The sequence below is a fragment of the Macaca fascicularis genome, chromosome 1 (assembly GCF_037993035.2).
Source record: "Macaca fascicularis isolate 582-1 chromosome 1, T2T-MFA8v1.1".
Taxonomy (NCBI): Eukaryota; Metazoa; Chordata; class Mammalia; order Primates; family Cercopithecidae; genus Macaca; species Macaca fascicularis.
The window spans coordinates 105,065,400-105,079,943 of record NC_088375.1 but is presented as its reverse complement, the minus strand read 5'-3'; the positions used below and the strand labels follow the sequence as shown (position 1 = coordinate 105,079,943).

At 47.2% G+C, this 14,544-nt stretch overlaps 1 protein-coding gene across 2 annotated transcripts; it reads right to left on the bottom strand.

The window, feature by feature from the left end:
• Positions 1-534: 534 nt before the first annotated feature.
• On the bottom strand, positions 535-13,128 carry SSR2 (signal sequence receptor subunit 2). 2 transcript variants are annotated; one of them, XM_005541493.4, is made up of 6 exons: positions 13,008-13,128; positions 12,194-12,348; positions 10,142-10,240; positions 6,737-6,845; positions 3,336-3,413; positions 535-1,135 (listed from the first exon to the last, which is right to left on the bottom strand). In XM_005541493.4, the coding sequence occupies exons 2-6, from the start codon at positions 12,346-12,348 to the stop codon at positions 1,025-1,027; spliced, it is 552 nt and encodes a 183-aa protein (XP_005541550.1). In that variant the 5' UTR covers positions 13,008-13,128; the 3' UTR covers positions 535-1,024. The 2 variants fall into 2 exon arrangements, with proteins under 2 accessions (XP_005541550.1, XP_005541549.1); XM_005541492.3 differs by having other exon boundaries at positions 13,083-13,128.
• Positions 13,129-14,544: the final 1,416 nt, after the last annotated feature.

Sequence of the window (14,544 nt, the reverse complement as noted above, 5' to 3'; positions counted from 1 at the left end):
CTCGATCTCCTGACCTTGTGATCCGCCCACCTCGGCCTCCCAGAGTGCTGGGATCATAGGCATGAGCCACCGCGCCCGGTCGAAAGGCTAGTTCTTAACGAGAAAGGGCTAGAGTCAGGCACGAGAGATAGCTTTTCAAGAACACTCAGTGGCCAGGCACCACCACTGGGTGACAGAGCGAGATTCCATCTCAAAAACAAACATTGAGTCAATAAATCAGGTAAGATCTAAGGGGGTGAGAATAGCTGTTCCTCTGCAGACCATCTTTCCCCATCCTACATTCTCCAGCTGTGAAGGGAAGCTGCCTGGCAAGGAAGGTGTACGGCAATAGGTGGTGACTGATGAGAATAATCAGAGGAAAATAAGGAATGGAAGTAAAGATTCAAAAGGGCAGATATCTCCACAGGAACAGGACCCACCCACAACCTGTAAAGCAAGGCCAGAACTCAGCTCACTTGCCCAGGGGTCTGGGCATTCAAGGACTGAGTTCCAATAATCACCTGTGCTCACCCGGGGGCTAAGAAAACAGACAAGTCAATGTGGCATTTGTTTTTATTAGAAAACCCCTTAGTAAGCACTTCTCTAACCCAGAATAGACACTGGGTATCCTCCAAGAGTCCCATAGCTTTCATTTCATCTTCTACCCTTTTCTGAGAGCGGGGGGCAGGGGATGGGGGTGGTGTCAGGCAGTCTCAGAAATGCCCCTCCTAGACCCCTGAGAGAATTCACATTGCCAGCAATAAACCAACAGCACCTCAGTGGGGCATCAGAGGGCCCTCTAGGCTCAAGGCTATTGCCAAAGGCATTCCCGTTTATGGCTTCACATGGAACCAAGGAGGCTCTCACAGACTCCTAGGCCTGGTCCTTCACTATGGCTGAGAGCAGGGCAGGATCCAGGAGAAAGTGGCCAAGGGCTAAGAGAGAAGAGATTGCATTAAGATACCCTCTGGAGTCTGGAAAGCACCTGGATTTCTTGGGAGAGGAGCCTGGATTTCTTGGGAGAGGAGGGCTGTGGAAGCCCCACTCAGTTCTTCTTCGTTTTGGGAGTGTCATATTTCCTCTTGCTGGAGTACCACAATAGCAGGGGGATGCCGATGGAGGGAAGGGTCATGACCCCAAAGGCTGCCCAGTCCAGCTGTGAAGGAAAACAAAGACCTTGCTTAGAAGTCTGGATTAGGGCACAGGAGAAGCCAGGGAAAATATGAGTCCAATGAGAAAGGAAGCAGTCTAGTCCACGTTTATTTATTTTTGATACAAGGTCTTGCTCTGTTGCCCAGGCTGGAGTGGAGCGGCACGATCACGGCTCACTACAGCCTCGACCTCCTGGGCTCAGGTGATCCTCCCACTTCAGCCTCCTGAGTAGCTAGGATCACAGGGGCGTACCACCACACCTGGCTAATTTTTTTTTTTATTTTTTGTAGAGGCAAAAATCACTATGTTGCTCAAGTTGGTCTTGAATTCCTGGGCTCAAGTGATCCTCCAGCCTTGACCTCCCAAAGTGCTGGAATTACAGGTATGAGCCACAACACCCAGCCTAAATTTTCTTAGCTTTTAATTTTAATTTTTTTTTTTAGAGATAGGGTCTCACTCTGTTGCTCAGATTAGAGAATAGTGGCGCAATCACAGCTCACTGCAGCCTCAAACTCCTGGGCTCAAGCGATCCTCCAGCCACCCAAGAAGCAGATTACAGGTGCACACCACCAGGCCTAACTCAGCACAAATTTTAAGCAGAACTTTGGCCAGGAAGGTTCCTCTCTGACCAATCCTGATATAGAATGGCTCTCTAAAGACCAATCTTTCAAGCTGTGAAACCAAAGGACTCACCTGACCCAATCCAGACTGGAAGAGAAGCTTCTGTTCCAGACAATCTTTGAGAATGGAGATACCCTGGTCTTGCCCCTGACAGTCAAGCCTCCTATGATCTAACCCTTGTTTACACTTCAGGCCCCCTCTTTTCCATTCCTCCACCTCATATTCTGCCCGTCAGCCTTGATAAACTACTTGCCATTCCTGAATCACACCACACTTTTCTCAATCTCAGCTGGTCTCTCTCCTCAAGTGCCTGCCCTTCCTTACCTCCTCCAGAAAGTCCCCTCTCGTTAGATGTTCCTGCTGCATGCTCCTCTAGCACCTGGCATATAACCTCTATCATAGCATTTTCCCCATTTACTTTTACTTCTTTTTTTTTTTTTAAGACAGTGTTTTGCTCTTGTCGTCCAGGCTGGAGTTCAGTGGCTCGATCTTGGCTCACTGCAACCTCCGCTTCCCAGGCTCAAGCAATTCCCCTGCCTCAGCCTCCCTATTTACCTATTTCGAGCCCTCTGTGAGCCCGTAAGATCTTGTTATTTTTAGAGACAGGGTTTTGCTCTGTCACCCAGGCTAGAGTGCAGTGGTGTGATCACGGCTCACCGCAGCCTCAAACTCTTGGCCTCAAGTGGTCCTCTTGCCTCTGCCTCCCAAAGCACTGGGATTACAGGCATGAGCCATGGTGCCTAGCCAGCCTGTAAGATTTTTAATGGAAGGAACTGTGTTTTATTCATCATTGTTTCCCCAAAGCAGAGAACAGAATGAGCACATAATTTGGAACATCATACTTATTCACTGAATGAATTCCATCATTCAGTACTTCAGGCTAATCTTCAAAAAATTCTTTCGTAGACTAGACCACAATAAAGTTCCCACTTAACCTACCCAATGATCTATGACCCTCTGAATCTAACCAGATTTTTTTTAAAACCTCAAAATAGACCCAGAGTCTAAGATGGGTGTCTACTTAAAGATAGGACTCTACTCAAGTCAGTTTTTTTTTTTTTTTTTTTTTTTTTTTTTTTTTGAGACGGAGTCTGGCTCCGTCGCCCAGGCTGGAGTGCAGTGGCTGGATCTCAGCTCACTGCAAGCTCCGCCTCCCGGGTTTGCGCCATTCTCCTGCCTCAGCCTCCCGAGTAGCTGGGACTACAGGCGCCCGCCACCTCGCCCGGCTAGTTTTTTGTATTTTTTTAGTAGAGACGGAGTTTCACTGTGTTAGCCAGGATGGTCTCGATCTCCTGACCTCGTGATCCGCCCGTCTCGGCCTCCCAAAGTGCTGGGATTACAGGCTTGAGCCACCGCGCCCGGCCTCAAGTCAGTTTTATGGTTTTGGCAATTGTGATCTCATTGCCAAAAATCTCTGGACATGGCTAAATCAATCTATTTGATAAGTATCCATATCAGACACCAAAAAACAGACAGGGCAAGAACCAACCAACAAAACCAATCTATGGAAGCCAAGAGGGTCCAGAACCAAAAGGGGATTCTCATACCAAGGGACTGATGAGAGAGAACACTAGAAAGCTTACAAAATGAGGGGAGAATCGCCTGTCAAACTCCCGCTGAGCCAGGATTCCTCCCTGTCCAGGTGCACTGGTAGAGCCAATCTGAAAAGAAGAAAAGAACGACATTAAGGCAAGTCTCCACCTCATCTAATCTGAGAAAGGGCGGTCCCAACCAACCCAACTCTGTGCATTAGAGTCTTAGTTCCCAAAGGCTCAGGAGCACTTCAAGAAGATGAGGGAAAGCTTTTGGCTAGACAGAGTTGGATGATTCTCTTTTAGTGTGTTGTAAAGAGGAGTACCTAGGAGCCAGAAGACTTGAGAAATATCCCATGATGAACGTACATTAAACAGGGTAGGCCATGCATGCAATTGAAATTAAAGCCAAATTCTTCTGTCTGAGCCTCAGACTCTGGAAAGAGTGAAGTTGCTCACCACCACTGGCCCCTCTACAGTGCAGGGTGTGCAATGGAATGACTTACCCTTGGTAATCATTTACTTATTCCTCCAGCAAAAATCCGCAACTTCACAGGGTTAATGTGAGGCTCAAATGAAATAGCAAAAGTATATAATGAAGTATAAAGCCCTACCCAAATGTACATTATTAGAGGAGGGGTTGAGTCTGGCCCACATTCCTTTGTCTTGGAGAGGAGGCCAAGAGTTTGGAGCATACTTTTATTCCAAAGTGGCAGCTGAGCCTCTGATTTTATGTCTATTAACCCATCAACTACTAGATAGAACCAAAGAGTCCTGAAGTTGGTTCTGAAAGCAGAAATGATACCGGATGTGAAAACACAGCTGGGTTTAGAAGAATATGGTTCCATGTAGTTTATGAAAAACGAAAATGCAGAAGGTGCACTGAGTGTTAGTTCTTTTCATTCCATAGTTGACCGTGTTAAGTCCCTTCCCTACTGTGTACTAATTAGCCTACAGCCCTACTTGTATGGAGGATCATACATTTTAGCTTCATAAATTTATGCATTTATTTGGCTTTATACATTTATTACTTAAGCTTTTTGAGGACTTGGACAGTATCTTAATCCTCTACATATTCCCAGAGTCTGGCACATTTCAGGAACTTCATAAATGTCTGTTGACCTTTACATCAATCAAAAGATTGTTTACTACTGAGTTTATATTGTATATGGGAAACAGAGAAATCTAAGACAGTCACTGGCCTCAGGGAGTTTATAATTAAATTGGGAGGTGGGGGTGGGGAGAGGGAGCATCTATAATTAAGAAACTACTGAAGACACTGATTAAATGTTCACGTGGCATAGACTTTAAGTGCTACAGAAGTTTAGATGCAGTCAACATGTTTATGAAAGAATGAATAGTGGCCAGGCGCTGTGGCTCACGCCTGTAATTCCAGTACTCTGGGAGGCCAAGGCGGGCGATCACAGGTCAGGAGTTTGAGACCAGCCTGGCAAATATGGTGAAACCCCGTTTCTACTAAAAATATAAAAAAGCAGCTGGGCGCACACCTGTTGTCCCAGTTACTCGGGAGGCTGAGGCAAGAGAATCGCTTGAACCCGGGAAGCGGAGGTTGCAGTGAGCCAAGATTACACTACTGCACTCCAGCCTGGGCGACAGAGTGAGGCTCTGTCTCAAAAAAAAAGAAAAAGGAAGGCCGGGCGCGGTGGCTCAAGCCTGTAATCCCAGCACTTTGGGAGGCCGAGACGGGCGGATCACGAGGTCAGGAGATCGAGACCATCCTGGCTAACACAGTGAAACCCCGTCTCTATTAAGAAATACAAAAAACTAGCCGGGTGAGGTGGCGGGCGCCTGTAGTCCCAGCTACTTGGGAGGCTGAGGCCGGAGAATGGCGTAAATCCGGGAGGCGGAGCTTGCAGTGAGCTGAGATCCGGCCACTGCACTCCAGCCTGGGTGACAGAGCGAGACTCCATCTCAAAAAAAAAAAAAAGAAAAGAATGAATAGCAAAGAGCAATATGAACTGAGGACAGAAAACAAGGAGACATAGCTCAAAGCTGGGTCTTGAGAAAGCTTCAGATACAATGGAGTGGAGGGAAAAGGATACTTCAAACAGAACAAAGGCACAGAGGAAAGAATAAGGACTGAGTTGGGGGAGAAGGTGTGGGAAGTAGCTTGGCCTAATAAGGATGTAGGGTCTGTATGGGCAGACTGGGAGAGAAGGCTGGAGGCAGAAAAGAGCTAGACTATTGGAGGGGGTGCAGTGAGAGGCAGAAAAGCTCAGCCCTGATGCCGCAAGCAGGAGCAATCTAAGCAAGGGAAGGAGAGAGTAACAGTGGAGCCTGGGAAGAATCTGACAGTGGCAGAGAAGACAGATCAGAAAGGCAAGGACATCAGTAGGCAGCAAATGACACACTCCAGATGAAAAGGAAGGCAGAAGGAATGAAAAGGAGGGGAAGGCCATGGTACACCTCTTCCATCCATTTCAATCACTCTTGTCCAGAACTTTAATTTGAAACATACTTCCTTAGGACAATACCAAGTGTCTGGTTAATGTTATCTCCCTCAGAATTTAGTAGCTACTGTAGAAATTTTCTGTAAGAGGTTTTTGTTTTTACAATCTATACTTTTTAGATGGATATCCATCACCTTAAACATTTATATATTTTTTTTTTTTCTCTGAGACAGGGTCTCGCTGTGTCACCCAGGCTGGAATGCAGTGGCAATAAAATGGCTCACTGCAGCCTCAACCTCCTGGGCTCAAGCAATCCTCCCACTTCAGCCTCCTGAGTACCTGGGATCACAGGGGCGTGCACCATGCCTGGCTAATTATTTGAAATGGGGGTCTTACCATGCTGCCCAGGCTGGTCTCCAACTCCTGGACTCAAACAATCCACCCACCTCAGCCTCCCAAAGTACTGGGATTACAGGCATTAGCCACTATGTCTGGCCCTATTTATCTTTTCTTTATGATGGAAATGTTCAAATGCTTCTCATCTGGCTATTTTGAAATATACATTAGATTACTGTTAACTATAGTCACCCTACTGAACTATCGAACACTAGGTCTTATTCCTTCTATTTTTTTTTTTTTTGAAATGGAGTCTCACTCTGTCGCCCAGGTTGAAGTGCAGTGGTGTGATCTCGGCTCACAGCAACCTCTGCCTCCCGGGTTCAAGTGACTCTCTTGCCTCAGCCTCCCAAGTAGCTGGGATTACAGGAGCCTGCCACCACGCCCAGCTAATTTTTGTATTTGTAGTAGAGATGGGGTTTTTCCATGTTGGCCAGGCTAGTCTCGAACTCCTAACCTTAGGTGATCTGCCCACCTCGGCCTCCAAAAATGCTAGATTACAGGCGTGAGCCACTGCGCCCAGCCCCAACTGTATTTTGCTACCTATTAATTGACCTCTCTTCATCTCCCTCTCACCCCCCCCACAAGAGATTTTAAGGGAAGGCAGATCCAAACTCCATCCAGCTAAGGGTTTGGGCAACTCACCACAACGGGCCCATCCTCCTGGGCCAGGTAAGTAATTGTCGCCGAGGTGAAGTTGAAATAACCAGCCTTGAGAGGGCGCAGGACCACAGTGTGGGAGACATTGCTAGCACTGGCTCAAGAGTTAAGGAAGGGAAAGAGATGAAGCTAAGGTTGTAGCAGCCTTTCGGCCTGTGGACCTGTGGACTAAATGCAACATTTACAAAACAGTTGTCAATACGTGCTGATCTCATGCAGGCAATACTCTGCAGGAATGAAAAAACATATGCTTCTTTTTAAAATTTCTTTTTTTTTAAATTATTATACTTTAAGTTCTAGGGTACATGTACATAACATGCAGGTTTGTTACAAATGTATACTTGTGCCATGTTGGTGTGCTGCACCCATCAACTCCTCAGCACCCATCAACTCGTCATTTACATCAGATATAACTCCCAATGCAATCCCTCCCCCTCCCTCCAAATTTACTTATTTTTTTTAAATATTAAAAAAAGAGAGAGAGAGATGGGGTCTCACTTTGTTGCCCACGGTGGTCTCAAACTTTTGGGCTCAAGTGATCCTCCCGCCTTGGTCTCCCGAAGTCCTGGGATTACAGGCATGAGCCACCACACGGGACCTAGGCTTCTTTTTCAAATCTAAAGTGTATGGTATTACAGGTTGTTTTTCCAGCTAAATTTTAAGGGGCCTATGTTATACTCAGTGCACTGGTTTTTGAAGTAAACTTCCAAACCAATATATATCATGGATAAAAAACTATAGTCATTTGGCCAGGCATGGTGGCTCACACCTATAATCCCAGCACAATGGGAGGCCAAGGTGGGTGGATCACCTGAGGTCTGAAGTTCGAGACCAGTTTGGCCAACATGGCGAAACCCCGTCTCTACTAAAAATACAAAAATAGCTGGGCGTGGTGGCGAGTGCCTGTAATCCCAGCTACTCTGGAGGCTGAGGCTAGAGAATCGCTTGAACCAGGGAGCCAGAGGTTGCAGTGAGCCAAGATGTGCCACTGCATTCTAGCCTAGGTGACAAGAGCAAAATTCCATCTAAAAAAAAAAAAAAAAAAAAAGTACACTAATTTGATCAGTGCTTCTTCTTGGGTGGTTAAAAGAAATTATAGCCACTTAAGCTCATAGAAAAATCTTTTTTTTTTTTTTTTTTTTTTTGAGACAGAGTCTTGCTCTGTCACCAGGCTGGAGTGCAGTGGCATGATCTCAGCTCACTGCAAGCTCTGCCTCCTGGGTTCACACCATTCTCCTGCCTCAGCCTCCTGAGTAGCTGGGATTATGGGCACCTGCCACCAATCCTGGCTAATTGTTTTATATTTTTAGCAGAGACGGGGTTTCATTGTGTGTTAGTCAGGATGGTCTTGATCTCCTGACCTCATGATCCACCCGCCTCAGCCTCCCAAAGTGCTGGGATTACAGGCGTGAGCCACCTGCACCCAGCCAAGCTCATAGAAAATCTTTTGTTAACTATAATTGAAGGAAATTCTTGAAAACACACACACAAAAAAAACCCACAAAACAAAAACAAATACAAAGACCACATTTACCCTCACCAAGAAACCTAAATGTATATATATTTATTATTGATATGATATGGATCTGTGTCCCTGCCCAACTCTCATGTGGAATTGTCATCCCCAACGTTGGAGGGGGGGCCTGGTGGGAGGTGATTGGATCATGGGGGCAGATTTCTCCCTTGCCATTCTCATGATGTGAGTTCTCACAAGATCTGGTTATTTAAAAGTGTGTAGCACCTCCCCATTTACTCTCTTCCTCCTGCTCCAGACACTTAGGTGCCTGTTTCCCCTTTGCCTTCTATCCTTGTAAGTTTCCTGAGGCCTCCCCAGCCATGCTCGCTGTACAGCCTGCAGAACCGTGAGCCAATTAAACCTCTTTTCTTTAAAATTACCCAGTCTCAGCTTGTTCTTCATAGCAACTGGAGAACAGACTAATAAAATACAATTATTATTTGTTTAAGAGACCAGGTCTCGCTTTGTCACCAAGGCTGGAGTACAGCAGCACTATCATAGCTCACTGCAGGCTTGAACTCCCAAGCCCCAGCAATCCTCTCGACCTCCGCCTCCCAAGTAGCTGGGACTATAGGCATGTGCCACCACACCTGGCTTAAATATACTTTAATTCACAAGAAGAAAAATACCATCTAATTCAATACTCAAGAGATAATTGGTAGATTAGAATAAGAGATCATTGAATAAGAGACTTTAAAGGGTCACTCAGGTCCTTCATGCTAGCATCCCAGTAAATTTCTTTTTTTTTTTTTTTAATTTTTGAGACAGAGTCTTGCTGTTGCCCAGGCTAGAGTGCAGTGGCGCAATCTCAGCTCACTGCAACCTCCACTTCCCAGGTTCAAGCGATTCTCCTACCTCAGCCTCCCGAGTAGCTGGGATTACAGGTGCCCACCACTGTGCCTGGCTAATTTTGTATTTTTAGTAGAGCCGGGGGTTTCACCATTTTGGCCAGGCTAGTCTCGAACTCCCGACCTCGTGATCCACCCACCTCGGCCTTCCAAAGTGCTGGGATTACAGGCATGAGCCACCGTGCCTGGCCTGAATTTCTCTTAAAAGCACCTTAAATATCCTTGTCCAGCCACAAACATCTTTATTAAGTGCCTATATCCTTCCAGTATAGTATGTTTCAGGGGTTTTTTTTTTTTGTTTTTTTTTTTTTGAGACAGTCTCACTCTGTCGCCCAGGCTAGAGTGCAGTGGCAGGATCTCGGCTCACTGCAACCTCCGCCTCCCAGGTTCAAGCAATTCTCCTGCCTCAGCCTCTCAAGTAGCTAGACTACAGGTGTATGCCACCACACCCAGCTAATTTTTGTATTTTTAGAAGAGACAGGGTTTCACCATGTTGGCCAGGCTGGTCTCAATCTCTTTTTTTCTGAGACAGAGTCTTGCTCTGTCGCCCAGGCTGGAGTGCAGTGGCGTGATCTCGGCTCACTGCAAGCTCCACCTCCTGGGTTCATGCCATTCTCCTGCCTCAGCCTCCCGAGTAGCTGGGACTGCAGGCGCCCGCCACCACACCTGGCTAATTTTTTGTATTTTTAGTAGAGACGGGATTTCCCTGTGTTAGCCAGGATTGTCTTGATCTCCTGACCTCGTGATCCGCCTGCCTCAGCCTCCCAAAGTGCTGGGATTACAGGCGTGAGCCACCGTACCCTGCTTGTTTCAGGGTCTTATAATCGGAACTTCAGGATGCTCCTTCTTCATGTCTACTCTAAATCATGCTTACACAATTTACACCAACCTCTCTTGCTCCATCTTATCCAGAGAGATGACAGGAGGACAGCCACACATATCCAGCCTATTTGAAGTACCCCCACTGCTTTGCAGGCAAGGCTATCCCTGCCCCCCCCCCTTCATCACCAAGTAGCAAGAGGATACGGCGCAATCCGGTCCCATTTGACATTGAGCATTCCAGACACAATGCCAAAGTCTTCTGGAGGGAAGGAATCATCAGATAGTTCCACGTCTAATGCAGCACTAGAAAATGGACGAAACAAAATAAGGGTTAGTAAGTAATGGATATAAAATTAAAGCAGGCTGGGTGTGGTGGCTCACGCCTGTAATCCCAACACTTTTGGGAGGCCGAGGCGGGCAGATCACCTGAGGTCAGGAATTCGAGACCAGCCTGGCCAACATGGTGAAACCCTGTGTCTACTAAAAATACAAAAATTAGCCGGGCGTGATGGTGTGTGCCTGTAATCCCAGGTACTTGAGAGGCTGAGGCAGGAGAACTGCTTGAACGCTAGGAGGCGGAGGTTGTAGGGAGCTGAGATTGTGCCACTGTACTCCAGCTTGGGACAGAGTGAGACTCCATCTCAAACAACAAAAAAAATCAAAGCAATTGTCCAGGCGCAGTGGTTCACGCGTATAATCCTAGCACTTTGGGAGGTCAAGGCTGGCTGATCTCTTGAGGTTAGGAGTTTAAGACCAGCCTGGCCAACATGGTGAAACCCCGTCTCTATTAAAAATACAAAAATTAACCAGGCGTGGTGGTATGCGCCTGTAATCCCAGCTACTCGGGAGGCTGAGGCAGGAGAATCGCTTGAAGTTGGGAAGCAGAGGCTGCAGTGAGCCAAGACTACACCACTGCATTCCCGCTTGGGTGACAGAGTGAGATTCCATTTAAATAAATAATAATAATTAAATTAAATTAAATTAAAGCAATAAATAATCAAACCTGCCTGTTTCTCCAAAAAAATGAGAATTGCAAAAGAGAGATATGAGTAATATAGTAACTTGGTTCTGTTGCATTGAAGAATCCAGGTCAAAGACTGGATACTATTGCTCACAAGCACCAAAATAATCAAGTATCCAGGAGGCAATAGGTCCAAGTTCATCCTTGCCTCAATTTTTCTTCATGTACATGCCTATGTCTGTGGAGGGAGGGAGAAGAGGAACACAGTGAATACAGAGGAGAAAGTTAAAGGGAATAAAATGAAAGAAAGGCAATAAAAATGCTCTCGGCTAATGAAAGAAGGAAAATGACACTTTTTATTTTTTTTGAGATGGAGTCTCTGTCTTGTGGCCCACGCTGGAGTGCAGTGGCGTGATCTCAGCTCACTGCAACCTCCGCCTCCTGGGTTCAAGCGATTCTTTTGCCTCAGCCTCCCGAGTAGCTGGGACTACAGGTGCCTGCCACCACACTCGGCTAATTTTTGCATTTTTAGTAGTGACAGGGTTCTGCCATGTTGGCCAGGCTGGTCTCGAACTCCTGACCTCTGGTGATCCGCCTGCCTCAGCCTCCCAAAGTGCTGAGATTACATGTGTGAGCTACCATGTCCGGCTGGAAAATGACACTTTAAACCCCTGAGGTAACAAGGGATTGTGTATTTTTTGTGTCTTAATGTTCCCTCCTTGTTTTTCCACAATTCTTGCCACTTCCCTACTGTAAAATTCTTCCAACCCAAAATGTGAAAGATGGTTTCTTTTTTTTTTTTTTTTTTTTTTTTTGAGACTGAGTCTCGCTCTGTCGCCCAGGCTGGAGTGCAGTGGCCGCATCTCAGCTCACTGCAAGCTCCGCCTCCCGGGTCTACGCCATTCTCCTGCCTCAGCCTCCCGAGTAGCTGGGACTACAGGCGCCCGCCACCTCACCCAGCTAGTTTTTTGTATTTTTTAGTAGAGACGGGGTTTCACCATATTAGCCAGGCTGGTCTCGATCTCCTGACCTTGTGATCCGCCCGTCTCGGCCTCCCAAAGTGCTGGGATTACAGGCTTGAGCCACCGCGCCCGGCCGAAAGATGGTTTCTTGTAGCTTAGGTAAGAATGTCCTCCTTTCCAAAAGTAGGTCCCAAAGTATATTCATTCACTCAATATATCCGATGCTGGAAGTGTCCCAAAGAGAAACCACTACCCACCAATATGCTCCCTACTCCCATCTGAAAACTAAGAATCCAGAAATAGGCTTAATCTGTAACTCCAGGGCCTCCTTACCTTGAGCCGACATTGTAGATATTGTACTGCAAGGTCAGGTCTCGTCCCTCCACGGCATATCTGTTCAGCAGTGATTTGGAAGCCAAAAGCCTGGCTCCTTCCTCTGCTTGAGTGACAGCAAATAGAGCCAACACCACAAACGCCAGCAGCCTCATCTTTAGAGAAAAAAGCAAAGTGAGTTATCAAACCAAGTATGTAAAATTCACCAAAATCCTCTTGACAGGGCTCCCGTAGAAAGCTCCTTCGATGCTACCCAAGCAGCAGCCCTTTCCACAGAGTAGTCCATAAGCCACCAACGCAGACCCGTTCTCCAGACTCTCCTACCATCTTCACCCTGCAGCCCTCGAAAACCTGGTACAAGTACCAGTATATCTACTGCCCTCTTCCTGTCAGAAGCCCCGGGATGCTCACCGGCCGGTGGTGTCTTCTGAAGGGACACCATGTGGCCAGAGCAGGGCTTTCTTTGGGGTGCCTGATTTCGGCCGATCTTGGACCTGCAGGAGCCTGTTTGTAGCTTTCCCTCACACAGGAGTGCCCACAGCTGCAGCCTTCCCGCGGCTCCTCTCCTCCTTGGCCACAGCTCCACTGGGATCTCACCGCGGACTCTTGGGGTCCTCCTCACATCCCTGTACCCCACTCTCCAGTCCAGCCCCTGAGATCCCATTCGTCCTCGCCTGTGACAACACCTTTTGGGTCCTTCGGGCAGGGGACGGGGGTCAGTCACCTCTGCCCACCCCCGCCCCCCGCCTCTTGTCAAGGTTACACGTCCTCCAGCCAGCGCGTCCTCTGCCCTTCCCGCCTTTCCCGAGCTAACCTCCAGCCACGGGGTTATGAGCGGACACGAGGCTCTCGCCTGTCCCGCTCGGACGCCCTAAGTCTCCAGACTCACCGTGGGCATCCCAAATGCCTTTCCGGAGCCGCAAAGACAGGAAGAGAGCGTCAGCGTCGGAAAGACCGGAAATAAGCACTGGCCGGAAACAATGCTGTTCCGCCCAATGCCTTGTGGGTGTTGTAGTTCTTGGAGAAGCCCCACCTTTCTCTTTGTAGTGCCCGCCTGCCTGAGAACCTGTGAGCGCTCCTGAGAGGTTTGTGCGCTCTCCACGCTTCTTATTCTGCCCTCTTTGGGGGGCTTTTCAGGTTGATTTTTCACTACTGTATGTGACCCGCACCTGATTGGGTGCTTTGGGAAACTAGCAAACCTAGAAATTTGGATCATCTATCTAAAATGTCAACTAATACTGTTGAACAGAGAATTAGAGAAAAGCTATTCCAATCAGTATTTTTTCTATTCTCAGTCAAGACACGTAGACATTCCCTACATCCAGCAGGTCACCGAGCCCTGAGCTTTATTTAGAAGCCCTTTGAAGTGCCAAAAAGGTAGATCTTTTCTTCTCCATTCCTACTATAACTGCTTTAGTTCTTGCTGGGTAGTCGATGTGGGTTTTACTCTAGTAGTCTTTCTATCTTAGGTCTTTCCCTGCACTTTTTATTTTTATTTATTTTATTTTATTTTTGAGACAGGGTCTTCCTCTGTACCCCAGGCTGGAATGCAGTGGCTCGATCTCAGCTCACTGCAACCTCCGCCTCCCCGGTTCAAGCGATTCTCCTGCCTCAGCCTCCCCAGTAGCTGGGATTACAGAAGCATGCCCGGCTAATTTTTTGTACTTTTAGTAGAGATGGTGTTTCACCATGTTGGCCAGACTGGTCTCAAACTCCTGGCCTCAAGTGATCTGCCCGCGTCGGCCTCCCAGAGTACTGGGATTGCAGACTTGAGCCACCACGCCCGGCCTCCCTGCACTTATTAATCAGCTGCCGAACTTCCCAAAACAGCATTTTGAACAGTAGATCTTAGGTTCAGAGGATGAACTGTGAAGTTAGGCAGTCATGAATTCAATCCCAGTTCTGTCACTTAGTGGTTAGGTAACCTTGAACAAGCATTACTTATATAACACCTTGGTTCGCACATCTGTAAAACAAGATAATTACAGCACTCACAAAAGGTTAGAGTATCAAATAAGATGATGTATGTAAAACTCTCAGTACAGTACCTGGCACATGTATGTGCTCAGTAAATGGTAATTATCAGTATTGCTGTTCTTGTAGAATAATACACATCCCCTGTATCTGCCTTAGTATCTGTCCCTCCATTCTCCACCTCCAAGATTGCAGTTTCTTGAGAAAAGGTTGTCCATTTCCCGTTGCTTAGTGTCCTGCCTGAGCACGCAGGAAGTAGTCCAGGAATTAATAATGACTTCTCTACATACAACCTCCAGTCTGCTTCGACTTCAGGCCTTGGTGTGTGACTTCCTTGAAATGTCCTCCTGCCCCTCTTCCTATCCAAATCCAGCCAG